The 27,274-nt window shown below is 45.6% G+C and overlaps 1 protein-coding gene across 1 annotated transcript in view; it reads left to right on the top strand.

Annotated features, from left to right (window-relative positions):
- Nucleotides 1-24,517, top strand: part of cd109 (CD109 molecule) — a 490,209-nt gene extending 465,692 nt beyond the window's left edge. Inside the window, exons 29-33 of the mRNA XM_069930693.1 lie at nt 4,561-4,626; nt 15,507-15,649; nt 18,437-18,593; nt 20,776-20,878; nt 24,172-24,517. Of these exons, the coding sequence (XP_069786794.1) occupies nt 4,561-4,626; nt 15,507-15,649; nt 18,437-18,593; nt 20,776-20,878; nt 24,172-24,365 (663 nt within the window). The 3' untranslated portion in view covers nt 24,366-24,517. The remainder of the gene's footprint in view (nt 1-4,560; nt 4,627-15,506; nt 15,650-18,436; nt 18,594-20,775; nt 20,879-24,171) is intronic.
- The last annotated feature ends 2,757 nt before the right edge of the window (nt 24,518-27,274 follow it).

The raw sequence follows: 27,274 nt of genomic DNA, 5'->3' as shown, positions 1-27,274 counted from the left end.
TGTGTAGTGAATCTAGTGAGACTCTTCTTCCAGCTTTACTGCAGGCAATGTTAGTACCGGGGCCTGGAATGGCCCTTTCCAGCGAGTTCCCAATTTCTTCCGATCCCAATCCTTTACCAGAACGTGATTTTCAGGTTTGACGTTAGGATATTCGCCATTTCGATCTGTTGAATCACCCTCCTTTACGTGTGCTTGTTGTACCTGTGAATGCATCTCTCAAAATAAATGTTAGGTTACTCAAATATTTGTTCATGATAATAAATCCATCCCTCCTGGCCATGCAGGCTTTGCTCCCCAAGGTGTCCGTATTGGCTGCCCGTGGACCCTCCCTGCAGCAGATAGCCCTGACTTAGCCTGCTATCGCCTACATGTTAAACAATGCTAGGGGTAGCACTGTTTCCTCAGTCAATTTTGTCAGCTTTGTGTTTTTTTTTCAATGTTTCATTCCCACATTCCACTCTTCCTGCTGCCTGGGGTTAATGGAAGCAGTGGAACCAATTCCTTGTACAATTCTTCATTTATCTTGACTACAAAGGAAGGCTCATTATCGGAACTCGGTGCCTGTGGTGGTCCACCACCGGCCTACTGCAGGGGGCAACCTCTGTACCTGCAGGAGTGTAAGGGGGACAGGACTACACCTGGCCGGCTGTCAATCAGTCGACCTGAATGGATTAAGCCCCATCCGGTCGGGTGTCAAACATCCTCCAGGATATAAGCCTGCGCTGGCCTCCAAAGTCTCACTCAGAGTTGCTGCAGCCACAGCCAGCCTGGCTCTGTGGAAGTCTTTGTGAATTAAAGCCTGTTGTACAGTCTTTACCTCATGTGTGTCTGATTCTGGCTAACAATGCACCACAGTGCCTCAGGCAGACCACAGCAGGGAATTATTCCCCTTCACAGAATTTTAAACTGGTAGTAAAAGCAGTAAAACAAAATCTTATCTAACAGTCAAGGCAGTATTAAATAGAAAGAAATATGGCAAATAGTAAACAAGAAATATAGCTGCCTGCCGACTACGCCAAAGTGTATTTAGCCCACACTGAAATGAAATCAGACAACAGAATAGAACACAAGGCAAAATAGCACTTTAAAGCAACGGTTCTCAACCTTTTCCTTTCCCCTCACATCCCAATTTAAGTAATCCCTAGGCCATTGGTGCTCTGTGATCAGTAAGGGATTGCTTAAGGTGGAATGTGAGGGGGAAGGGAAGGTTGAGAACCACTGTTCTGGACCCAATTGTGACTGAAATTTTTGCTTGAGAAAAACTGTCATGGGCCCATTTCCTATGGAGTTAACGAGTCAATGAGGGACGATTAAAACAGTGGTTTTCAACCTTTTTCTTCCACATCCCACCTTAAGCAATCCCTTACCGATCACAGAGCACCGAGGGCAGAAGGGATACTTAAAGTGGGATGTGAGTGGAAAGATAAAGGTTGAGAACCACTGGTTTATAATATCAGGTCTTTATTTCAGTAACAGTCAATCAGTATACGGGGAGTGAGTAAGACTAACCAGCAGAAGTCAATTTTTGACACCTGTCTGAAACCTTTAGCTCACTCCAAAGATACAGAGATTTAATTCTATATTTATACAATTTCAAATGGGTAAGGGGTAGAAGTGACCCCCAGCTTTGCATTACATCATTTTAACATTTAAAAAATCCATATTCCCAGCTTGAACAGCCTCAAAAACCTGTTTTCTGCTGTCTATCTTACACAGAGAATAGTATGCATTTTTGTCTGGTAAATAATCAACTTTACCTTAAAGGATACCATTTTAATGATGTTTATGCAAGCCATCTCTTTTCTTTGTCTTAGCAAGGTCTATAACCTCTTCTGCAGAGTTGGCATAATGAGTTTGGCCATTTTATAAATGATACGCTGCCTTCTAATTCTAAAAGCTTAAGCGCTGAGATATGAACTATACTTCCAGAGCCTGGGTGGTGAGGGCCCTTGAGGTTAGAGGCTGCTTTCTTGAGACACCCCCTCCTGTAGATATCTTGATGGAGTGAAAAGATGGTACTGACCAAGTTAATGACTCTCCTTTTCCTGTAGACAGCCATGCAACCAGTCAGAATGCTCTCCACGGTACACCTGCAGAAATTTTCAAGAGTCTTTAGTGACCTACCGAATCTCCTCAAACTCCTCATGGAGTATAGCCACTGGCCAGCCACCTTCATGATTGTATTGACAAAGAGGCTCAAGGACAGATCCTCAGAGATGTTGACAGCTAGATTTCCCACTCCTGAAGTCCACAAGCGCCTCCTTGGTTGAGTGCAAGTTTGTTGTTGTGGCTTCACGTAGTGCTTCCTTATAAACCGGGGGTCACAAGTTCAATACTCTCTGGGGCCTTGTTTCTGTGAGCGTCGCTGGACAAAGTGGTGACTCTCTGTCTTCCTTATGGCAGACCAAGTTAAAGAATTTCATCTATGTTACATTCTAAATGTAGTATTACGTGACAGAATTGGAACCTTTACCTTTTCAACTGGCTGGTCTATCTCTCTCCTGTACGCTTCCTCATTGGTGTCTGTGGTTCTGCCGACAAGCATGGTGTCATCGGCAAACTTGTAGACGGCATTTGAATCGTGTCTCACCACACTGGGAATCTGGAGCATCAGGGCATTGGAAGGTGGCTGGACACGGAACAACACCTGATATTCCATCCAAGCACCTTCCAACAAGATGGCATTGACATCGATCTCCAGTTTCCATTTAGCCCCCACCCCTCTCCCCAATCTGTCCCTCTGTCTCCTTTCCTCTCTCTCTGTCTTTCTTCCCTTTTCCCTTTGTCTCCTTTCCCCCAGCTCTGCTTTCGCCGAGCCAAAACCCTCGCCCACCCCTATCAATACTCATCTTTCTCCTGCCCTCCTCTCCATGTGCTCCTCCCCCTGCCTTTTCTTTTAATTCAGGCACCTGCCTGTATTTTTCCTCATGAAGAAGGGCTCAGGCCCGAAACGTCGGCAATATATCTTTGTCATTTATGGATGCTAAAAAACTGGCTGAGATCCTCCAGCTATTCTGGGTTTTTTTTCTACAATCACAGCGTCTGCAGTCTTTCGCGTTTCCCTGAGGGCAGTGGCGGAACTGCTGGGTTTCCATTTGCGTTAAACATGTAAGCTCAAATTCCATTTCCCTCGTTCCAAAAAAAATTGTCCCACATTCAGTCACTCACCTCCATTTGATTGAGTCAGCGTCAGCTCCAGGGCGATTGTTAGAGGGGGGCAAGATGCAAAGCTCATAAACTCGCACAGCAATGGGGGGGGGGGTGGTTAGGTGCTGTTACCACCATCCGACCCTCTGATGTAGGTGCAGAGACTGCTCTGCTTTTATGGGCCAAGAGTCATTAGATGCTAGTGAGGGGGTGGGGGTTGGGTCTGGCAATTGATGGCCATGACCGTATTGGAGGGCATAGCACCTCGCCTGGGGGGAGGGGAAATGTCCACAGATGCCCCCCTTGGCACCGACCCTGATGCCCCCCCTTTGGCATTGGCTTTTATGCCCCCCTTTGGCCCCGATCCTGATGCCCTCTTTTGCCATTGACCCTGATGTGGATGAATCAAAATTTGGTGCCATTTTGGTCACCTAACTGCAGGAAAGATAGAAAGAGTGCAGAGAAGATTTACTAGGATGTTGCCGGGACTTGAGGAACTGAGATACAGGGAAAGATTAAGCAGGTTAGGATTTTATTCCCTGGAGCGTAGAAGAATGAAGGGAGATTTGATATTTAAAATTATGAGGGGGACAGACAGAGTAAATGTAGATCGGCTTTTTCCACTAAAGTTGGGTCAGATACGAACCAGAGGACATGGCTTAAAGGTGGAAGGGGAGACGTTTCGGGGGATCATGAGAGAGGGACTTCTTCACACAGAGAGCGGTGGGAGTGTGGAACGCGCTGCCAGCTGAAGGGGTGAATGCGGACTCAATTTGAACATTTCAGAAGATTTTGGACAGGCACATGGATGGGAGGGGGCGGAGGGAAATAGTCCAGGTGCAGGTCAGTGGGACTAGGCAGGGTGATAGCTCAGCGCTATCTAGTAGGGCCAAATTTTTTTACTGTAGCATTCCATTGTTCTAACAATTTACAGCGTGATTAGCGCAGCGGTTAGGGCAATGCTATTACAGCGCCAGCCACCAAGATTCGAATCTGGTGCTGTCTGTAAGAAGATTGCACGGTCTCACTGTGTCTGAGTGGGTTTCCTCTGAGTGTTCCAGTTTTCTCCCACGTGGCAAAGATACATGGGATTTTCAGGTTATTTGGTTGCAGTGAAGTATTTGGGTGGCACCATCTCGTGGACCGGAAGGGCCTGTTACCGTGACGTTTCTCTGAATTAAAATGAAATCAAATAGCTTCTGTACCCGCACAACGTTAAGGGAAGAAGACTGAGCACTCTGGCTAAAACCCTCCGGGACAAGGGGCTAACCTTGACCCGGTTGTCAGAGCAGTGAGGCAGTGTGATTGCTAACTGTGCCCTCCTCTGCAGGCAGTTCTCCAGTTGATGACTCTGAGTTAGCTGCAGGTTAAAATACACTCTCTTTACTGTGGTTCTTTTCTTTCAATGCACAGCTCGGGATTGAGCAGCCTCTGTCGGTGACAGTCCAAGCCCAAGGTCGAGGCATGGCCATTTTCCAGGTAGAGTAACATCAAGTTTTTTTGCATTGGTCTTTACTCAGGAAACTGGCATCGTGTACAAGGAAAGATGGGAAACAAGCAGAAACCATCATGGAACAGATGGAGATTAAAGAGGTGTAGATGTTTGCTGCCTTACAGCGAATAAAGGTAGATAAATCCCCTGGGCCTGACATGATATTCACTCGGACCTTGAGGGAGTCTTTTGTAGAAATTTCAGGGGCCCTGGCAGATATATTCAAAATGTCTTCAACCACGGGTGTGGGGCCAGAGTATTGGAGGGTAGCTCATGTTGTCCCGCTGTTTAAAAAGGCTCCAAAAATAAACCAAGTAATTACAGGTCAGTGAACCTGAATTTAGTAATAGGTAAATTATTGGAAGAAGTTCTGAGAAATAGAATATCTAGGTATTTGGACAGCCATGGTTTGATTAAGGACAGTCAGCGTGGCTTTGTGCATGGTAGTTCATGTTTAACAAATCTTGTAGAGCTTTTTGAGGAAGTTACCAAGAAGGTAGATGAAGGAAAGGCTGTTGATGTTGTCTACATGGACTTGAGTAAGGCCTTTGATAATGGGACGTTAGTTCAAAAGTTTAAGACACTAGGTATCCACGTAAAGGTTGTAAACTGGATTAGAAATTGGCTGTTTGGGAGAAAACAGAGAGTTGTAGTAGATGGTTGCTTCTCAGACTGGAGGGCTGTGATGAGTGGTGGGCCTCTGGGATCTATGTTGAGACCATTGTTGTTTGTTGTCTACATCGATGATCTGGATGATAATGTGGTCAATTGGATCAGCAAGTTTGCAGATGACATGAAGATAGGAGGCGTCGTGGACAGTGAGGAAGATTTTCAAAGCTTGCAGAGGGATCTGGACCAAATGGGAGAAGGGGCTAAAAAATTCCAAATAGATTTTAGTGCAGAGAAGTGTGAGGTGATGCATGTTGGAAGGGCAAACCAAGGTGGGACATACACTGTAAATGGTAGGGCACTGAGGAATGTGGAGGAGCAAAGAGACCTGGAAATACAGATACGTTGTTCCCTGAAGGTGGTGTTTGTTGCAGGTGGACAGGGTTGTAAAGAGAGCTTTTGCTTTCTTAGCCTTTATAAATTAAAGTATCAAGAATAGGAGTTGGAATGTTATGTTGAAGTTGTTTAAAACATTGGTGAAGCCAAATTTGGAATACTGTGTGCAGATTTGGTTGCCCACCTACAGGAAGGATATCAGTGAGATTGAAAAAGGGCAAAGAAGATTTACGAGGATGTTTCCGGGTCTTCAGGAGTTGAGTTACAGGAAAAGATTAAACAGGTTGGACTTTATTCCTTGGAGCAAAGAAGAATGAGGGGAGATTTGATCAAGGTTTACAAGATTATGAGAGGTAAGGACATTTAGATTGGGGGAGATAAATACGAGAGGTCATAGTTTTAAGCTGAAGTGGGAAAGGTTCACGGGGAACATTAGGGGAAAGTTCTTCACTCAGAGAGTAGGGGGAGTGTGGAATGAGCTGCCATCTGATGTGAATGTGAGTTCGATCTTGAGTTTTAATAATAGATTAGATAGATACATGGATGGGAGAGGTCTGGAGGGTTGGCAGCATTTGTCTTGACATCTCATCGAACAGTCGAGCAGAGGATGGAGGGAAACCAGGAGCCTGGAAAACAATGGGGGATCTAAATAGGCCAGGTAGCCTCTATGGTTGGAAAGGGGCAGTCGACATTTCGGGCCTGAGCCCTTCATCTTTCCAGCCTTTTCGAGCACAGTGCAGGTTCTTTGGCCTACTCTGTTCTGCTGACCTACATAAGCCAACTCAATTACAATGTAACCCTTCCCACAACGCTCTGTGTAAAAATAGAGGGTTATAGTGTTGGGAGAGTTCAGTAATTTGAAAGGAATATATGGGCTGGCACAATGTTGAGGGCTGAAGGGCCTGTGCTGTGTTGTTCTCTCTATGGAGCACAGTCCCAAAGGTAGGAGGGAGGGCAGAGCAGCGAGCAGGGGAAGGAGGGATGGCTCAATGTGCAGCAAGAGAAGGGGGTGGAGAGCTGAGGGAAAGTAGATGAGGGGAGGGAGAATGAAGGGGAAGTTAGCAGAAATAGGAGGGTGATGTTACTATCACATAGATTACACTCTTTGTCCAGCTGAGATTCTCTAATATTGTGGGGTTTTTTTTATTTTAAAGGTCCCAATTGTACCAGCCTCCACTATCATTCCCGGCAATGCATTTCAGTCACCCACCACTCTGTGAAAATTTGCCTCTGACATCGTGTTTCACCCCATCCCCCCAAACTTTCCACCACTCACCTTAACCAGATGTCCTCTAGTATTGGCCATTGTTGTCTCAGGTAAATGATGCATTCTCCCTCACCCACCCTATCCTGCATCAGTTATCTTACCCCTGTGCTTCTCTTGGCCCTCCCTCTCTTTGTCTGACCCCTGCCATCTACAGTCCCTGTCCGTCGTCCTTCACTCCTCCCTGGTTCACCAATCCCCCTCTGGACCCTGTCTAACCCCTCCCATCCTGTCCTCATTAAACCGACCACCACCTCTCTGCACTCGAATGTTGAAAGGTGTGGACCGAGTGGAGGTTGAAAGGTTGTTACCCATGGTGGGAGAGTCAAGGACAAGAGGGCTGCACCTTCAGGACTGAAGGGCATCCACTGAGAACAGAGATGCCAAGGTATATCTTCAGCCAGGGGGTTATAAATCTAGAGAATTTGTTGCCACAGGCAGCTGTGGAGGCCAGGTCATTGGGTGTATTTAAGGCAGAGATTGACTTATTGTTGGATCATTTTGGGCGAACATTACAGTTGCCTAGATGGTCTAAATTTGAAAGTTTACTTACTGAAGGGGGTAAGAGAGGATTTATATCTGAGATGTATGCTTTATTACAGAATGAAATGTCTCAGCCAGAAATTCATAAATCTGAATTAAAATGGGAAGATTTATCCATATCTGTTTCTCAGGATGATTAGATGACTATATGTGGAGATAGTCTGACTAAACTATTAAATGTAAGGTGCGGATCGGTTCATTATAACTTTATTCACCAGTTATATTTAACTCCTGAGAAGTTAAGGAAATATAAGTTTATTTCTTCTGATTTATGTTTTAGGTGCCTTAAGCAAGTTGGCTTTTTATTGAATTCTTGGTCGTGCGAAACAGTGAAACCTTTTTAGAATAGAATTAAGGAACTTTTAGAAGTTTTATTTAAATTTAAAATTTCACTTGATCCTTTATCAGATTATATTAAGGAATTGAGTTTAGAATTAAAATTAGATAAGTCTCAAATTGCTTTTCTGAGATTGGCATTAGCTGTGGCTAGAAAATGTTTGGCAATTACTTGGAAAAATGAGACTGATTTGAGTATTCAACGGTGGCATTCGGAAATGAGGTCCTGTATCCCACTGGAAAAAATAACATAATTTACTTAATAATTATCCTTTCTTTGTTAAAGTTTGGAGCCCGTATACAAGATATATGGGTTTGGATTTGTAATAGTTTTTTCCCCCCACAATTGGGGTTGCACCAAACCATGGCAACAATTGAAGGTTGTTATGTAAGTTGATCTCCTCTTCTATTTTTCCTTTTTTTTTATTGGAGTAGTTTAGAAGGGTGTTGGGAGGGGTGGGTGTGTTAGTGGCGGGGGTGGGGGATTAGATGGGATAAAATATTATGTATTTACATGTATTCTTAATGTAGGATTTATTTTGATTAATAAATAAAATTTGCAACCAAAAATAAAGATTGACAGGCTTTTGATTAGCCAAGACATCAATGGTCATGGGGAGAAGGCCGGGCAGTGGTGCGGAGTGGGTAAATGGATCAGCTCATGGTTAAATTGCCAGGAAGACTCGATGGGCTGAATGGCCTATTTCTGCTCCGATGTCTTCCTGTCTTCTGCCTTCTGTCTGCTGATGACGGGTTCCGGCCCAAAACTTCAGCTGTTCTTGTTCCTCCCTCTGATGCCTGCTTGACTCACCGAGATCCTCCAGCTCAATTCGCCCCTGAACAAAATTCATTCAACTTTTTTTCCCACTGTTTAAGAAAGGGTAGTCGACTTTTATCGTCAGCTTAGGAAGCACGTCTTGGAATGGGAATAAAGGAGTGTTAATCGCTTGAAGATGACAGAAGGAGACCATTTAGCCCGCTGTGTTCACAGCAGTGATCTAACAGAACAACTCACTGGTTCCACTCTTGCTTGGAGCTTTCTCCACAGTCCTGAGCATTTTCCTTCACATAGTCATCCAATTCCCTCGAAGGCCACAATGGAATCTGCCTCCACCCAATCTGCAGCTAGCGCATCCCAGATTTCAGCCACGCAATGTGTAAAGAAACATATTTCCACATGACCCCCACAACACTCCGCCCCATTACCCTATGCTAGCAACCTCTAGTCCCCAACCATTCTAGCAGTGGAAACATTGTCCCATTGCCCGCACTCTCCTGACCCCACTCTCAACCAGAGAGTAGAAGTGGAAGTAAAGTATTCTGCCTGGAGGTCGGCGGCTAGTGGAGGGGCCTCCAGGATCTGTTCTGGGACCTCTGCTCTTTGTGATTTTTTAAAATGACCTAGATGAAGAGGCTCAGAAGGGAAATGGGGGGGGGGGGTGGGGGGGTTGGGGGAAGGGGAGAGCTCTTGTCATTGGGAACTCGCTGGTTCAGGGAGCAGATAGGAGGTTTGCTGGATGAGATTGGGGTTCCCGGATGGTATGTTGCTTCCCAGATGCCAGGGACAGGGATGTTTCTGATCGAATACACAGTATTCTGTAGGGGGAGGGCGAGCAGTCAGATGCCGTGATCAAAGTGGGGAACAATGACATATAGCTAGAAGTGGGGATGAGGTCCCAAAAAAAGAATATATGGAGTTAGGAAAGTTAAAAAGCAGGACCTCAAGGGTGGTAATCTTGGGATTGCTGCCCATGCCATGTGCTAGAAAGGGTAGGAATAGGAAGTTGTGCCGAATGAATGCGTGGCTGAAGAGTTGGTGCAGGGGGCAGGGCTTCAGATTTGGGGATCATTGGGATCTCTTCTGGGGAAGGTCTGACCTGCACAAAAGGGACGGGCTGCACTTCAACTGGAGGGAGACCATTATCCTGGTGGACAGGTTCACTAGAGCTTTTGGGGAGGGTTTAAACTAGTATGGCGGGGGGTAGGGATCTGAATGAGAGAGCAGAGATTAGGGTAAAAGAACACCTAGATTTAGAGGGAGAGAGGAACCAGAATGTCAAAGTTAATGAAGGGGGTGGAAAGAAAAAGGTTTTAATCGTCCCTCAGTGACTCGTTATGTGCACGGTTTCAGAACTCCAAAGGAAATGGGCCAATGACCATTTTTCTCAAGCAAAATATTTCTGTAACCATTGGGTCTAGAGCAGTGATTTTCAACTTTCCCTTCCCACCCACATCTACCTTAAACAATCCCTTACTAATCACAGAGCACCAATGGCCTAGGGATGACTTAAAGTGGGATGTGAGTGGAAAGAATAAGGTTGAGAACCACTGCTCTACAGAGTCACTGAGTGTTCGTGGATTCACCTCCAGTTCTCCTGTTGCCTCTAGCCCTTTTTCCACTGGCATCCCAGCTAATTGGCCGTGCAGTGTCCTGGGATAGGAAGCAGTTTGTGCTGTTTCCGGAGTGTCTACCTTCTATCAGAAATGGGTGAATTTTCCACTGATTTAATTGGCAAGCTGGGATATGATTAGGGGGTAGAGGCTGTCAATCCCTGGGAGTGATTTGACGTCATTTGACGCTGGCGTGCTGATTGCTTTCCACTGGACCCATACCTATTTAATTCTCTGTGAATTCCTGGGACAAGGTGCCTGTGGAAAAGGGGCCTTCTGTCTCCAACAGCACAAACTCCTGCTCGATCCATCGGCAAACCGAGCTCCAGATCCGACACTTCCGCACCCGAGGTTCTTCGGGAGCCCCTCTTGCCCTCAATGCCCTCTCGAATACTTGGTTCCCACGAGCCAGTCTCCAGCAGCCCATGCAGGTCCCCCGACTGCAAGTCGCCCGCAACCTGTTAGGGAGGGGGGGGGGTCCCTCAGCTACTGAGTCTGTCGCTGGACCGGTCAGCTTCCCAGTAGGGTTGTGTCCTATGCTTCTTCTTATCAATAGACGGGGAGCCTTCTCCCTATTTTTGATTTTTTTTAAAAAGAGACCATAAATACAAAAATAGAAGTTAAAAAAAATCAGTTATCCAAGTGCAGACAGACCTTTGTGGCATCCGACCAGTCCCTGATTAGTCTAACAAGGGGAGGTTCAAGAGCCTGATAGTTGTTGGAAAGCAACTGATCTTGAACCCAAAGGTCCTGGACTTCAGGCCAAAGAGAGCAGTGAGAGGAGTTTTGTGACCAGGGCACTGGGGGTCCTTTACGATTTTGACTACCTTCTTGAGTCAACATCTCACTTGGACGTCTTTAGTGGGGCACTGGAGTCTGCACTCTCTTTTTAAACCACAGCCCCTGGGAAGCCCTCCTGGGACCCCGGGTGAGATTACTGGAGCAAAGGCACTGGAAGGACCTTTCAAATAGCAGGGGGATCAACCCATTAAATCGCGAACCTGGTGATTTTAAGGGGGATCCTGCCCCCCCCACCGCAGTAACGCGTCACGCACTCACCAGAAATACCGCCAGATGTTCGGGTGCTGGCTGCCCGGTGACGCATGCATGCAAGCGCTGATGTCTCCGGAATAGGCAGGTCGGCCATTTTCCTATTCGAATCGCCTGTGGATGTGACCTAGGTAAGTTTAACTGGGCTCCCTGACTACCTCTGAGGTAGGTCAGGGACCCGGCTGGATGACTGGGTTGGACCCTTTCTAACTTGGGTACTAACTGGGCAAATTTCCCCATTTTACACGGCAGTTTGAAAAGGCCTAGTGATGGACCTGTCTGTTTCTTTTTTGAATATTCTATTTTAAATTTTCTTCATACAGTCAAATTCAATATATTACTACAATTTAAAATAGAAATACAATCTATATATGATGCTATAATAATCTCCTCCAAACCTCCCTCTCCCACCTTCAGAGTAGTTAATATGAAAATAAAATATAGATATGTGGTGAACTGCTGAGCTCCTGATCACCTGGCTCTGCCACGTTTGGTAACCATACTTGTAGCCCCTCCCTCTTTGACCTTGAATAAAGCCCCTAACACCTCGACCCTTCCCCAGAAAGCCCGGGTCACGACACAGGATGAGGTCCCTGTCCATGGTGAACAAAATTGACGTGCAGTAAATGCCCCGAGAGGCTAAGACAGAGATACTGATCTACAGGCTGGTATTCACCATGGACAGGGACCTTATCCTGTGCTGTGATTCTGGCTTTCTAGGGAGTGTGAGCCCCGGTGTGCAAAGAATTCAGACGCAAAGTTTGTAGACTGTATAATAGTCTTTTATCGGCTTAAACATGTACACACACAAGGTCTCTGTACCTTCCTGGCTCCACATGCTCGACTGACTACCAAAAGGGCTAACACGAGTCTTTATACAGGTTGGTGATTGACAGCAGGCAGGTGGGGCCAGGTTCCCAGGTTGCCTACCTGGAGGTACAGTGGTTGTCCCCTGCGGTAGGCCGGTGGGTGTGCGGCCAGTGTAGTGGTTGTATCACCACAGAGAGGGGTCAGGGTGTTAGAGGCTTTATACGAGGTCAAAGAGAGAGAGGTCACAGCTAAAGTTACAGGACGGGGCAGAGCCAGGTAATCAGGTGTACAGCGGTTCATCACAGTTACCTAAAAGGTAGGAAAAAAAGAAACTCAGGATTGCACAGAGGAATATCATCCAACATACATATTTAAACAAAATCTTTTCATACATTCCAGAGGAGATTCTTACAGGTCTAGAGGCACAGGAATCACAACTTTATAAATTTAAACCTTATATTTGGGAATACACCCAGAAAATTTGTAAAAAAAACCCACAAAATATTGATTTCTTAAATTATATATAATTTTTTCTAAAGGAATTTCTACATTCCATCTTGCCATACTCAAATGCGTATCTGATTTCCAAGTAACTGCAATACATTTCTTACTTCTGCTAATGTAACATTAACAAATTCTAATTGATATATTGACAGTTTTAGGTTAGAGCTTGTTCCTTCAATATTTCCTAATAAAAATAAATCTTGGTTTTGTGGAAATACAACACCTGTAACTTGTTCCTGAAAGTTTGCTAAGTCCAGCCAAAAGGATCTTTCCTTGGCACAGGACCAAGTTGAATGCAAAACAAAATTTCCTCTCTCTTCACCTCACCTGTCTCTGTTTGACCCACATGTGTGTGTGCACACTTCCCCCCAAGGTGCCAGGTACCAAGGATTAGGATTCCGTGTGGGATTACGGAAGAGGCTGTTCTCCTTTTCCTCAGATTGCTGAAGATGATCTAGGAATGGATTTGAAACGAAGGAGGTTTTGGACAAGCAGATTTCCTCCTCCCCAGGTTTTACGAACCAAGCGTAACGAGCACTAATAGACAATGAACTAGACAGTGTTTAATTTTAAAACACTAATTTTATATCTAAAGATAGTCTTAACTTTCAAACTATCCTTAACACTAAACCTCTGCACATGTGGCTAGTGCACAAATGAGATATACCCAAACCATTACAGTCCAGGCCAAGAGTGGTGATACTCCCACCGACCTCCTGCAGGGGGATTCACTGTACCTGCAGGTAGACAACCTGGGAGGTTAGCCCAACCTGCCAGCTGTCAATCAACGGCCCGTATAAAGACTCAAGCCGGCCCCTTTGGGAACCAATTGGGCACGTGGAGCCAGAAAGATACAGAGACTTGGTGTGTACAAGTTTAAGCTGAATAAAGCCTGTTGTAAGGTCTGTGGACTTGGTGTCTGAATTCTTCACACAGCAGTGCTCACACTAAAATCTAGAGAGTTACTTCTGTCTTCAGTCTTTTAAATTCAGTGTTGAAACTTGATGCCCAGAATTAATGTTGAACTGATGGGAAGACTGGAGTTGTGATTGCCGCAGACTCACGAATACTTCTTGCGTTCCCTTTGAAGAAATGCCTATCCACACAAGCTCCAGGCCCTTTTGTAGGTGAGACTCGAACTGGGCGGCCGCCACGAAGCTTCCAAGACCCTAACACCGGTCTCTCCGAGTACCTTCACCGTTAGTCACACTTAAAATGAAGCGGTCTCTCCAAGGGACCTCCACTGTTAGTCACAATCAGAATGAAGCACTTTGCTTCCCAAAAAGACCCTCCAGGCACAGGTCAATCTGCCGAAAAGGCCCAGTCATTCACAGAGGATGTTTTGCTCTGAATTCCACAAAAATGGCTGGCTACAAGAGCTGCTTTCAAAGAACTGTTTCCTCTCCAGGCATCAGCATGGTTCTGCCTTGCAAATGCATTGAATTCTGGAACAGACTGTGACAAGCCTTCCCTCAGTTCTTCCAATCCATCGAATTAATGCTGGGCTGTGACATGTGTGGTGCTTGTGTGTAACGTTCAATGTTAACTATGACCATTCAGTCCCTCCTGACCATACTATCCCTTAAAGTGGTATCAAGATTCCTTTTGTTGTCATGGGGTGATAGATAAAAATGTAATATACGTAATATGCTTCAATGTTTGCCTGCTGTAAAGCAAACAGAGTCACCATGAGCATTTCCCGGTACCCATAACAATAAGCCAAAGAAAGGCAAAAGGGAGTCCCTTCAGAGACACTGAGTTGTCCATGGATTCACCTCCAGTGGTCCCACAGTTCTGCTCAAACCATCGGCAACCCGAGCTCCATAGCCTTGCCCTCAGCCTGAAATGAGCTGACATTTCCAAACCTCAGAATGTCCAAAACCCTCTGTGGCCCAATAAACTGCAATCACTTCCACTCTGAAACAAATTTGGGAACAGGATATTTTTATACCTGAACAGCTGTAACCATCAAGAAGGTGCAGCAGATGGTGAAAATCTGAAACAAATTTGAAAACATTGGAGCATTCAACAGACTGGGGAGGGAAAACACAGGCCATTGTCCTCAAACATATTGGTGGATGAAGGTTTAGGACAGGTGAAGGTGTAGTGGTGAAGACAAGGAGGGACCACTTTCATCTCCATAATAAGTTTCTTTTTCCATAGATGCTGACTGACCTAATGAGTGTTTGAACCTTTTTGCGATTTTACTCATTGGAGTTTGGAAGGATGATATAAAATTAGGGAAGGAATATACAAGATAAAAGTGGGGAGGTTCTTTCCACAGGCTGGTGTGACTACAACTAGGGGACATCACCTCAAGGTTCAGTGGAGTTGATACCAGATGAAGATGAGGAGGATCTGTTTCTTCCAGAGAGTAGTGAATTGGGAGAATTCTCTGCCCAAGGAAGCTATAGAGCAAGGGTGGCCAACTTTTTAATTTTTAATTTAGACCTACAGCATAGAAACAGGCCATTTCAGCCCAGAGGTGTAGATTAATTGGGTGGCACGGACTTGTGGGCAAAATGACCTGTAACTGCACTGTAGGCCTAAATTAAAAATCAAAAGGTTGGTCACCCCTGCAAGAGGCTGGATCATTAAAATTATTTAAGACGCAGACAGATAAATTTTTGAGGGGAATTAATGTTCATGGGGAACAGGCGGAGAGCTTTCGTGACAATAAATTGTAATTCTGATTCTTTTTTCTCTGCCATCTGATTCCTCTTTGTAACTCTGCACTTATGCATGTGTCTACCTGTGGTACTCTGGGCTATCTAGTTGGATGCCCGCAAAACAACCTCCGCGTGCGACGATAAACTTGAACTTGGATTCCACAAGATAGGCCCCCAGTCAGTATCTGGTGACCCCAGAGCGTGAGGCAGGCATTGTGGTGGGCAGAGTGAATCTTGTACCAATCAGCAGAATTTAACCAAGGAGAAACTTAGCTGCAGGATTGTGTTTTTCCAGCTTAACGTTCTCTTCAATCTGGAAAGTAAGGTTGCTTCAAAGGAAACACGATCGCTGGAGTCAGAGGAGGCATTTGATTTGGACGTTGACGTTTTGGACAAGAAAGAGGACCTCGATCACATCACCCTGAAGACCTGCACCAGGTAAGGGGATTGGTGGGGGGGGGCGGCCTTTTGCAATCCTCTGTCAGTGCAGTGTGTAAGCAAACCTCGCTCTAAAGGTCATAATCCACTGGCCCCTTGCAGTGCCCAGATTGGTTGAAGTTCAAGTTTATTTGTCATCCATTTGTACAAGTACAACCTGACGAAACAGCGTCCTCTTGTCCAAATAAATATTGTTAAATTAATAGTTGAGTCCTGAGGGTTTGTATGAGCAGGTCATCAGTCTCGTTGCCTGTGGGAAGAAGCCGTTCCTCAGCCTGGTGGCACTGGCTCTGATCCCCCTGTATCTCTTCCCCGACGGGAGCAGCTGGAAGATGCTGTGTGCGGGGTGGAAGGGATGCTCTACGATGATCCCGGTAGTTATCAAGTAAATCCTGGTGCTGCGCTCCCTACCTCAAAAAGCCAGCTGAACTTCTGAGATCTTGTGTGGGTGAAAATTAGCCCCGAGGCATGGGAAGATTGCATAAGGGAATATAATGGGGGCCGGGAATAGCCCCGCAACCCTGCCCCGCTATTCAACACGGTCATGTGTCGGACCGTACAACGGGCGTGGAGCGAGATGCTCAAAAAGCAGGTACGATTACAACGTCTAGCAGGCTTTTGCCGCTGAGGTGAGGTGATGAGAGACGAACTCGAGGGCAAGAGGCAAATGGGGAAACGTTTAAAGGGATCATTTAGGGGGAGCATCCTCACACCAAAAGTGGCGGGAGTGTGGGCTCAATTTTGACTTCTAAGAAAAACTGGGGCAGGTACACGGATGGGAGGGGTATGACCCGGGTGTGGGTCAGTGGGGCTAGGCAGAAGAATAGTTCGGCACAGACTAGATGGGCCGAAGATCCTGTTTCAATTCAGTAGGGTAGCCGGGTCCTTGATTTGTTTAAAATGTCGGCAATTGAAGAGGGTTAGGGTGAATATTCAGCTCCTATTAAACTTTTCAGAATAAAAATTATTTGAATAATTTTTTTTTTCTCCTAAGATTAAAGTTCCAACAAATTAACAAACAGAAAAATGCTTCCACTAATTGTGCAGCAGGTTGCAAGAGTGCAGCAAGTTTTAATGCTTGTACAATGGGCTGCATTGCAAATGGTTATTGCAGCAAACTGCCATGCCCACGTGCAGCGGGTGGCGTGGCAAGAGGACCGATGACTGCATTACAAGAATGAATGCAGGGGCATTTTTAAGGCTCCAAGTGTTACATTGAATATGTAACATGCTACAGCACAGTACAGGTCCTTTGGCCCTCGATGTTGTGCCGACACCCATATATTCCTTAAAAAAATCCTCCCTGCCCTATAACCCTCTATTTTTCTTCCATCCATGTGCCTGTTTAAGAATCTCCTTAAATGCCCCTAATGTTTCCAGCTGTGTTAAGGTATTCCAAGCTCCCATAAATCTCTGCTTAAAAAAAAATTACCCTTAAACTTCCCTCCCTTCTCTTTGTACACATCTCCTCTGGTGTTTGCTATTCCTTTCCTGGGAACAAGGCGCTGGCCATCCACCCTATCTATGCCTCTCAGATTATTCTAGACCTCTATTAAGTCTCCTCTCATCCTTCTATGCTCCAAAGGGAAAAGTCCCAGCTCCGCTAACCCTGATTCATGACATATTTTCCAATCCAGGTCACATCCTGGTAAATCACCTCTCCAGAGCTTCCACATCCTTCCTATAATGAGGTGACCAGAACTGAACACAATATTCCAAGTGTGGTCACACTAGAGTTTTGTGGAGTTGCAACATGACCTCTCAACTCTTGAACTCAACCCCCTTATTAATGAGGGACACATGGTTTTGGACCCCTAAGGTCTCTCGGCTCATCTACACTCCTAAGAAATCGACCATTAACCCTGTACTCAGCCTTCTGGGTTGTCTTTCCAAAATGCTCCACCTCGCACTGAAACATTCTGAAAGTGGTGTGAAGGTTGCTGTTAAGCTGGAAGCTTTACAATCCACATTTTTTAATACAGACATTATTTTTTAGCACTTAATGACTTAGTGGAGATCTATAAGATTACAAGCGGCATGACTAGGTGGACAACCAGCACTGTTTTCCCAGGGCAGCAATGGCCAATACCTGTTTTAGGTGAGGGGAGAGAGTTAGGGGAGATATAAGGGTAGGTTTTTTGATACCGAGAGTCACAGGTGCCTGGAATGAACTCCCAGGGGTAGTGGTGGAGGCTGGTACAACAGTGAAATTCAAAAGACTCTTTGGCACATGAAAATGGAGGGTTATGGGTGTGAGGTAGGGAAGGGTTAGTTTAGGGAGGCACGGTTAGCGTAGCATTTATCGCAATGCTGTTACCCCACCAGTGATCAGGATTGGGGTTCGAATACAGTGCTGCCTGGAGACTCCATTATCCTGGATAAGAGTCTGTGACCAACCGTGATATCCATCCTCCTCACAATTTCATAAACCTCCATTAGAAATAAATGGGAGACGTAGAGACCTGGTAATCATGGTTGATCAGTGTGAAGGGAATGGAAATGAGTGGAGAGAGACAATAGGGTCGGGTGGAGAGAGAGAGAGAGATGGGAAGGAGAAAGGGGGAAAGGGAGGGTAGTCCGAAAAAAGGAGGGAGATACAGAGGACGAGAGTGAGGGAAGACCACAAAGAGGGAGGATGGAGAGAAAGAGAGAGAGTGAGAGAATAGATGTGAGAGGGAGAGGGAGAGAGATAGAGAGTTCCTGAAGGAATGGCGGCAGTGGTGAGATTGAAAGTTGGGATAGGTTGAAACATTCTCAAACTGAGCTGTCTTTCTTCCGCTGTTGAAGGTTTCGAGGCGAGAGGAAGAGCTCAAGCACAGGAATGGTCCTGATGGAAGTTGGTATGCTCAGCGGTTTTGTCCCAGAAATTGAGGGCATTCAAACCAATAACCTGGTCAAAAGCGTGGAATTTGAAGATGGTGCAGTCAGCCTGTATTTTGATTCGGTGAGTCTGGGTAAGCATGGATATGCGAGGAGCAGGAATTTTCCCATGCCCACATTGTGGGAGGAGAATTACGCATAAATCGAAGGGGTATCACTGTGTTCTCCCCAGACGACCTGCCCCTGAATACGCAGTTGTGTCCACAGAGGCCAGTCACCTCTTTATATCTCCCATGGACAAGCTCCCCAAGTATTCATTGCTGACATCTATAAATCAAATAGGTTCAGGTGATCATTTGAGCCTTTCACTACCTTCATCATATGTTAGTGAGCCCACCCCATCTGGACTATGTGATTTCACCACCATCTCTCATCAGCTTCCACAGAAGCACCATCCTGTCAGATTGCGTCAGTGCATGGGACGGGAACTGCTCCACCGAAGACCTTGAGAAATTGCAGAGGGTAGTGTACCCTCTGAGGCCATCATACACCACCCTCCTCTTCCAATCAACTCCATCAACCCCACCCCTTCCCCTCCATCAACCCCACCCCCTCCCCTCCATCAACTCTGTCTGCTCTTCCCACTGCCTTGGGAAAGCAGCCAACACATTAAAAGATGGGTCCCGCTCTGGCTACACTCTCTTTATCTCTCTCCTGCCACATGAGGGAGATCATGCCCCACTAGGCTAAAGGGAATTTTCTTCCCGTTGTTATCAGGCTCTTGAATGATCCTCAGAATAGTAAAACAATGTTGCCTTAACTCTTTTTAAAAATACTTTATTTATAATAAACACATGCATAGATGTGGTTTTCATACCTTAAAATAGATACAAAGAAAATGATTAATAGATGTTAAATTTATATATAAAGTAAAACTAGCAAAAACACCCTCCCACCCCCACTCCCTCCCAAAGACCCCTACCTACCCAGAAAGAAACCGGAGGAATCAAAGGAATTATTTATAAATTTAAAACCTACTGTGGTGACGAGACTGGAACATTTTTACATTCAACTTGGTCTTGTTCAAAGGTTAAACCATTTTTGATTTCTAGCAGTAACTTTTTGCAACAAGTAACTTGTGTTGTCTTTCCATTTAAATCCTGAATTATTTTTGATGGGAAATTTTGGAAAGTAGATTTATCAGATTCTCAATTAAGATTTGTTAAGTTAGCTCTGGTAATAGTGAGAAAATGTGTTGGTGTTACTTGGAAATCGGAGCTTTCTTTAACCTTAGGAAGATGGCAAGCTAAAATTCAAAGTTAGGAAAATAAATCTGTACAATCTGAGAGGTAAATATTCTATTTTTCTATAGATATTTTTCTAAGATGGAGGGTTATGGGCATTGTGCAGGGAGGTGGGACTAGAAAGGGGTGTTTGGTTCGGTGCGGACTAGAAGGGCCTAATGGCCTGTTTCCGTGCTGTAATTGTTATGTTATGTTATATGGAACCTGTATGCTCAAATAGCAGGTTTAAATTTATAGATGTTGCCTTAACTCTGTAACAGTTCTCTCTCTGTCACTCTGTACTGTATCTTAGCTGCCGTGCAATGCATGGGATATTGAGCTGAACTCTTCACAAAACAAACATTATCATTTCAGCTTGGCAATCAATGTGAACTTGAACCTGAACTCATTCCTAAATGACCTAGCACATTCTCTGAGCCGATGACTCTTGCTCCCGGACTGCTTAGCCAGAGAACGTCTTTGCGGCACCCAGCCCGTCGAATCCGAAAAAGAATGCTGTAAGCTTCAATGGGTCCAACGGAGATTCTCGATTGGACATCAGGGGAAGAGTTTTGTCTTCTGACATGTGCATTAACTTTGCAACATAGCAGTTGCCAATTGTATTATATACTTCCAAATCTCTGATCTATTGACTTGATTGGAAACAGATTTCAGAAATGGGAGTAGACGCAGACATGGTGTGTGCCATGAAAGAATTTCCATCTTGTGACAAATCACAAGGCAATTCTTCTGATGTTCCTTAACCAACCTCACGAAAACAGATTCTCTGCTCTTTTAATTCTCCGTGAGACTGTGTAGCACCCAACCAACCAGAATCTTTCCACACTGCACATTGTCATCGAGTGGCGATTGTTTTTGAAGTTCTTTGATTTATGTGTTACTCAATGCGTCAGACAAGAATTCCCTCGGTCAACGTGTTCCTTGCCTTTCTGGGGAAGCAGAAAAATATGTGTTGCAACATTTACCAGTATTTCTAAAGGGTTATCCTTTCTTTGTTAACAGTTAAATCAGACTAAGGTCTGTGTGACCATCCCAGTTACAAGAGATTCCAAAGTTGCTAATTCCCAGGATGCTGTCGTGAGCATCTTTGAATATTACGAGCCAGGTAAGGTATTTATTTGTTTACCTGCTTTGGGGTGAACTTTAGAACTCATTTCTAAATGACCTAACACATATTCTGAGCCGATGACTCTTGGTTCTGGACTTCTCAGCTTGAGAACGTCTTCGCGGTGCCCAGTCTGTTTAAATCTAACCCTTTCACCGTCAGCCTCTCTTCACAATCCTGTCACCCCAACCTACATCAACTCTAAATCTCCACCTGACCTCTGGCCCTTAACCTCTAACCATAACTTTTCCTTCTCGCAGCCTAAGAAAGGCAGACAATGTACTGGAAGATTCCATCAATACCTTGGACACACCCCCTTCTCCCTCCTCCCATGAGGGAGAAGACTTAAGGGTGAAATTGTATACCAACAGGTTGCAAGAGGCTTTCTTCCCTGCAACCATCAGACTTCTGAATGAGCCTCACAGCAGAGCTCTCCTGCTGGCCTTGCTTCATCGTCAGACAGCTGGTGAAAGAACCCTTCTCACTGTGCCAGCTGCAGTGAGCTCAGGTGGCCGATCAATTGAACAGGCATCTGTGCGGCTGCAGAGGCTGCGGGAGTGCTGGAGGCAACGAGACCCTCTTTTACCTCCCTCCTACTGGTAGGGGCGCCGGGCTCATGGCGAAGTTTACAGCAGGCAGAAGTTAAAGCGTATGATGTATGGTACATTTTTAACGTACAGTAATGCCCCTGGTATCTGGAATTCCATCAGTTGGCAGACTCAAGCAACAGGCCCAAACAAAATTGAGGAAAATATATTTTTTTAAAGTAAGAATAAAATAATAGGTAAAAAATACGTAAATCAAAAATTGTAAAAGTAAGTGTTCTCTGAAGTAACACTTTGGTGGGAGCAAATATTCAGCCCGTGGAGGGCCTCGGTTTGAATAAAGTGCAAAACAGCAATGGCGTCGCCCAGGATGAAGAGCTGGTTGATGCCGCTCGCCGTTAGGATGACTCTTTACCCCCTTTTCCCATGGGCATTCCCATTAAATGGCCATATCCCAGGATAGGAAGCCCTTTGTGCTGTTTCCACTGGGTCACCCTTAACTGGGACACTTATTGCTTTACCACTGAACACAACTCGTCCCCGGGGGATAGGAGTGTTCTACCTTCAGCTGGGAACTGCAGCCCCTTTCATCACCAAACCAGCGTTGGCAAATGCCAGGGGTATGCGAAGGGGCAGAGGTGGTTAATCCCCGCTGTGAAATGATGTCATTTGACTCCAGCATTCAGACAGTTTTCTTTTTCCACAGTTAATTCCTGAGACAGGGTGCCAGTGGAAAAGGGGCTTTAAAGTGTCTTCTTATCCCTGTTTAGGAAGAGTAGCCCCATGGTGGTGCTATCAATCAATCACATTAGACAGAGAGTTGTGATTAATAGGCTTTAATCACCTTAAGACATCAGCAATCTCACATGTTGCTGCCTGGTTCCAAGGCAGGTACTGAGGGAGGGGTTTGGGCATGACAGCCTTTATAGGGATTTCCGGGAGAGAGGAGTCACAGGTTAGGGGGCACAATACATATAATACAGTGGTTGTGCCACATTCATTCCTTCTTTTGAAACAAATTCCGGCAGGGTGAAGAGCTTCAACGTTTGTTACAGGTTCACCCTGTCCGGTGGTCTCGTCTGTCGCTGCAACCGCGTAAGGTTTACTGTGGTTCAGCTGCTGGTACCCGGGCAGCATCTGGCATGACAGACTGTGGCTGAGGACGGGGGGAGGGGGGGGGGGGCGGGTTAGTAGGACATTGACCATGGGGGTTTTTTGGTCTGGGGTTGGGGCACTGCGTCGGGCACCGGTAGTGGGGCCAGTTGGCCAGGGTTACCGTGACAGAATGGTGATTGGTTGGTCGAGGGGTCCCCTGCATGTGCCAGGTCTCAAATGGAAACCGTGTCCTGTCGCCCATCCTGGTCTTCCACGCAAGCATATTGGGAGTTTGCGTGGAGGAGGTTAATCTTTTCGAGCAGAGAGTTGGTCTTGTGGCATCTTGCACAGCTCCTCATTCATAAACAAAGATCCCCAGTCACTATAGATATAGCAGGGGTATCTGAACAAAGTGAATATGCTACGTAGTACCTTTATGACTGTGATCATGGACATGGCCAGACAGGGGATGGCGAAGGGGAAGCGGGAGTATTCGTCAGTGATATTTAGGAAGTATATGTTCCTGTTGGTGGATGGGAGGGGACCCTTGAAATCCATAATCAGCTGCTCGAAGAAGCGGGTGGCTTTGATGAGGCAGGTTTTGCCTGGCTGATAGAATTGGGGTTTACACTCGACACAGACTGAGCAGCTCCATGACAGCTCCCTGATATCCTGAACTGAGTAAGGGAGGTTACAGGCTCTAATAAAAACCACTGTTTTAATCGTCCCTAATTGACTCGTAATGTGCACCGTTCCAGAACTCCAAAGGAAATGGGCCATTTACAATTTTAATCAAGCAAAATAACAATTGGGTCTAGATCGGTGGTTCTCAACCTTCCCTTCCCACCCTCATCCCACTTTAAGCAATCCCTTACTAATCACAGAGCATCGATGGCCGAGGGATTACTTAAAGTGGGATGTGAGTGGGAAGGTAAAGGTTGAGAACCATTGGTTTATAGGGATTTCTGGGAGGGAGGAGTCAAAGGTTCTGGGGGCGGGCCAGACCATAAAGTGCATACATACCTACAGTGGTTGCACCAAATTCCAGTCAAAGGCGTTTTATCTGTAAACTTGTGGAGGTTATTTACCTGTAATGTTATTGTTCATCCTACGGGTGGCTCCGTGGAGGGGGAGGAACCTGTCGATGCAGCGACGGTTAAATGTTTTCAAAGAACGTGACTGAAAATAAAATGCTTTAAAATTTACATATTCATGAGAGTGAAGTTTGTTCAGTGTAAGTACAGTGTTGGTGTATTAGTTAGGCATTGCAAACATAAATCTCAAGCAACCGGAAAATGCACTTATCTGGCAACTAGGTTCCAGCTACCAGGGGGTTTAAATTTAATTTATTTTAAAAAAAATTTAGCCATACAACATGGTAACATTTCAATCCATGAGTTTGAGCTGCCCAATTTACACCCCTGGTACGTTTAAAACAGTGGGAGGAAACCGGAGCCCCCAGGGGAAAACTCACACAGCCGTGGGGAGACAAACTCCTTACAGACAGCTCGGGGTTCAAACCCCAAATGCCTGGCACTGTAACAGCATTGTGCTGTCTGCCTTGCCTACTGTGCCGCCCATTGCATTATTACAGGGCAATGAAAGGAACTTTGAAGGAATAAACTGAACCTCTGTCCTTTGTCCCACACACAGGTACACGAGCATTCAGGACGTACAACTCGAAGGTGATGTCCGACACTGATTTCTGTACCTTCTGCCGTTCTGATTGCACCCTTTGTCTTTCCAAGTACAACTCCGTGACAGCCAGCATTGCTCCTCTGCCATCGGAAGGAGGCCAAGCCGCTCTCTTACTCTGCCTTGTTAGCATTTACCTCAGCTTGACTTAATTACATGCTCCAATTCAATTGTAGAGTTTCTGTTCCTGGGGAAATAATTGAGTGTTTTGTTTGAAGAGGGTGGGAGATGTATTTTCATGCCAAAATATATTGGAATCAGGCATAGTGACTACTGTATCCTTTCAAAAAAGAATCCTTGCTCACTTTCTCGTCCACGTCTTGTTTATTGGTGGAGATAATGTAGTTTCTTTCCCCCCCCCAAAATCTTTCTGCTCCAACAACGAACCAGCACCACAGCAGGCATTTGGTTGTGTTCAAGTTTCTGATGTGCCACCTTGAGTTCTGGATTTGAGAGGAAGTGACAGGGGGGAGGGGTCCAATGGCCTAGAGGTTGAGGTATAGCAACACCGCAACCACAAGAGCAACCTCTGGATCGGCCTTCAAGGTGTTCTATCCTTCTCGAAGCACGATGTGTTTCAAAGTTCACCGAGGGAAGCTTGGTGTATGTGTGGATTCATGGTGTGCCTATGTGATGGTGTGTGTGTGAGCATGTGCGTGTCTGTGCATGTACTTGAATGTGTGTGTGTGTGTGAGAGATTGTGAATCTGATTATGTGTGTGTGTGTGTGTGTGTGTGTGTGTGTGAGAGAGAGAGAGATTGTGATTAAATGATATCCAGAGGTTGGCTGGAGGAGGTGAAGTGGTGAGGTGCATGGAGCAGAAGAGGAGAGTTCCAGTCGATCTGTGCCTGCAGTTAATTGTGCTACCATTAAGAAATCCCCTTCATTTTACAGCTGGAGTAGAGGTCCACATTCACCACTGACTCAGTGCACATTTTGAGATACATACGTGTGCCCATGAGGAACATGTTGTTTACGGGTAACCAAGTGCCTCAAGAGCTTTACCACCTGGTGACATACTCCAGATGTTGTGGTATTCTGCAAAAGCAAGGATCACAGAGGCTTTGAGCAAAGAAGGAGATCATCTGGCCCATTATGCCTTTGTTGCCACTCTGGAGATGATAATCTCATTCCCTCCTCCCCCTCTTCCTCTCCCTCACCCTCTTCTCCTTCTCCTTCACCCTCTCCTCACCTTCTCTCTATCTCTCTCACACCCACACGCACACTTTACCTGTCATCACCCCATAATATCGTCAATCTGATTTCCTTTGGAAATCCTGTTCTAAGAGGGTCATGTGGTTTTGCAAGCAGAGAGAGGCAATCAGGCTTTCTGTGTGTGTGTGTGTGTGTGTGTGTGTGTGTGTGTGTGTGTGTGTGTGTGTGTGTGTGAGAGAGAGAGAGAGACATACACAGAGATCACTTCTACAGTGTTACAACCAACAACAGCAACTGGGACTGGAACAGGAAAAGTTGACAAGCTTGTGGAAAGTCCCATTTGGAAGACGGCCTGGTCACAGCACTTGTGGTTCATGCAAGAGGAGAGGGCTGGCTATCTAATGTTTCACTTGGAATATACTCTGTCACAACCATCTCCAGAATAGTGGGATGATCAGAACTCTGACCCAATACTCAAGGTGTGGTCTCTCCAAGGTACAACAGTAACATAACATCCCAACTCCTGTACTCAATGCAAGCATGGCAAACACCATCTTCACCACCCTGTCTACCTATGCCACTACTTTTAGAGGACTAAGTACTTCTACCTCTGGATCTCTCTGTTCTGCAGCAAACCCCAGCAGTTTAGTTAAATAAAATCACAGAAAATTGATTAAGCCTAACAGACCAATGTATGTACAGCAGAGATGGAAATATCTCGTATTATACTTCCTGAAATTCAGAAGAATGAGAGTGGATCATAGAAACATAAAACGTTTAAATTTAAATTTAGCCACACAGCACAGTAACAGGCCATTTAGGCCCATGAGACAGTGTCACCCAATTTACACCCAATGAACCGACACCCCCAGTACGTTTTGAAAGATGTGAGGAAACCGGAGCCCCCCCCCCCCCCAGGGAAAACCCAGACAGACCTGGGGAGGATGTACAAACTCCTTACAGACAATGTGGGATTCAAACCCTGGGCCCAATCACTAATGCTGTAAAGACGTTGCGCTAACCGCTATGCCAACCGAGTGTATGAAAAGGGATGGTTAAGATAGAAGCAGGAAAGTTGTTTCCACTAATGGGTGAGACTAGAATTGGGGGGACATAGCCTGAAGAGTAGATGGTGACAACGAGGAACTCGTTTAAGTTCAAGTTTCCATCCAGTTGCATCTGAACAAGCTGACGGAACAACGTCAATGGTGCAAACATAACATACTTATAAATGATACATATACACGGAACCCAGAGAATAGACATATCTTAAAATAGATATTATTAATATTTATAGTCAGTTGTTTAAGCAGTTTGACATTCCTTTAGCCATCTCACTGCCCATGGGAAGAAACTTCCTCAGCTGGGTGGTTCTAGCTCTGATACTTCCCTGTGGAAGTAGCTGGGAGTTGTCGTGTGCAGGATGGTAAGGGGTCATCACAGATTTTCTGGTCCTGTGGATCGGCCTTGGATCTGATGATCTACAGTGACCGTACCACACTATGATACAGCCAGCCAGGACGCTCTCAAAGAGCTCTTATGCTAGGTTGACAGGACGGTGTCCGGTAGCCTTGCCCGCTTCAGTCTTCTCCGGAAATGCAGTCATCGTGTCTCCTTCCTGACAAGTGAGAAGATGTGTGTCCACGATTGGTCACTTCTTAAGTGGACTCCAAGGAACTTGGTGATCTCCACTCTCCACTATTGGGCTGCTCCTTCCAATGAATCTGTGGAATTCTCTGCCCAGGCTGCCTCATTAAATATATTTAAGGCAGAGATTTTGGCATATTGTGGGAATGAAGTGTGTTGGAGAAAAGGAAGGTAGTTGCAGCCGAGTTTGAAGAGCAGGCGGCCTACTCTTATTTTCTTATATATTCTTACAAGTTGTAAAATTAGCCATCCAACCTCC

Source organism: Narcine bancroftii, chromosome 4 (genome assembly GCF_036971445.1).
Source record: "Narcine bancroftii isolate sNarBan1 chromosome 4, sNarBan1.hap1, whole genome shotgun sequence".
Taxonomy (NCBI): Eukaryota; Metazoa; Chordata; class Chondrichthyes; order Torpediniformes; family Narcinidae; genus Narcine; species Narcine bancroftii.
The sequence above is the reverse complement of the archived record's forward strand: the minus strand, read 5'-3'. Positions and strand labels throughout refer to the sequence as shown.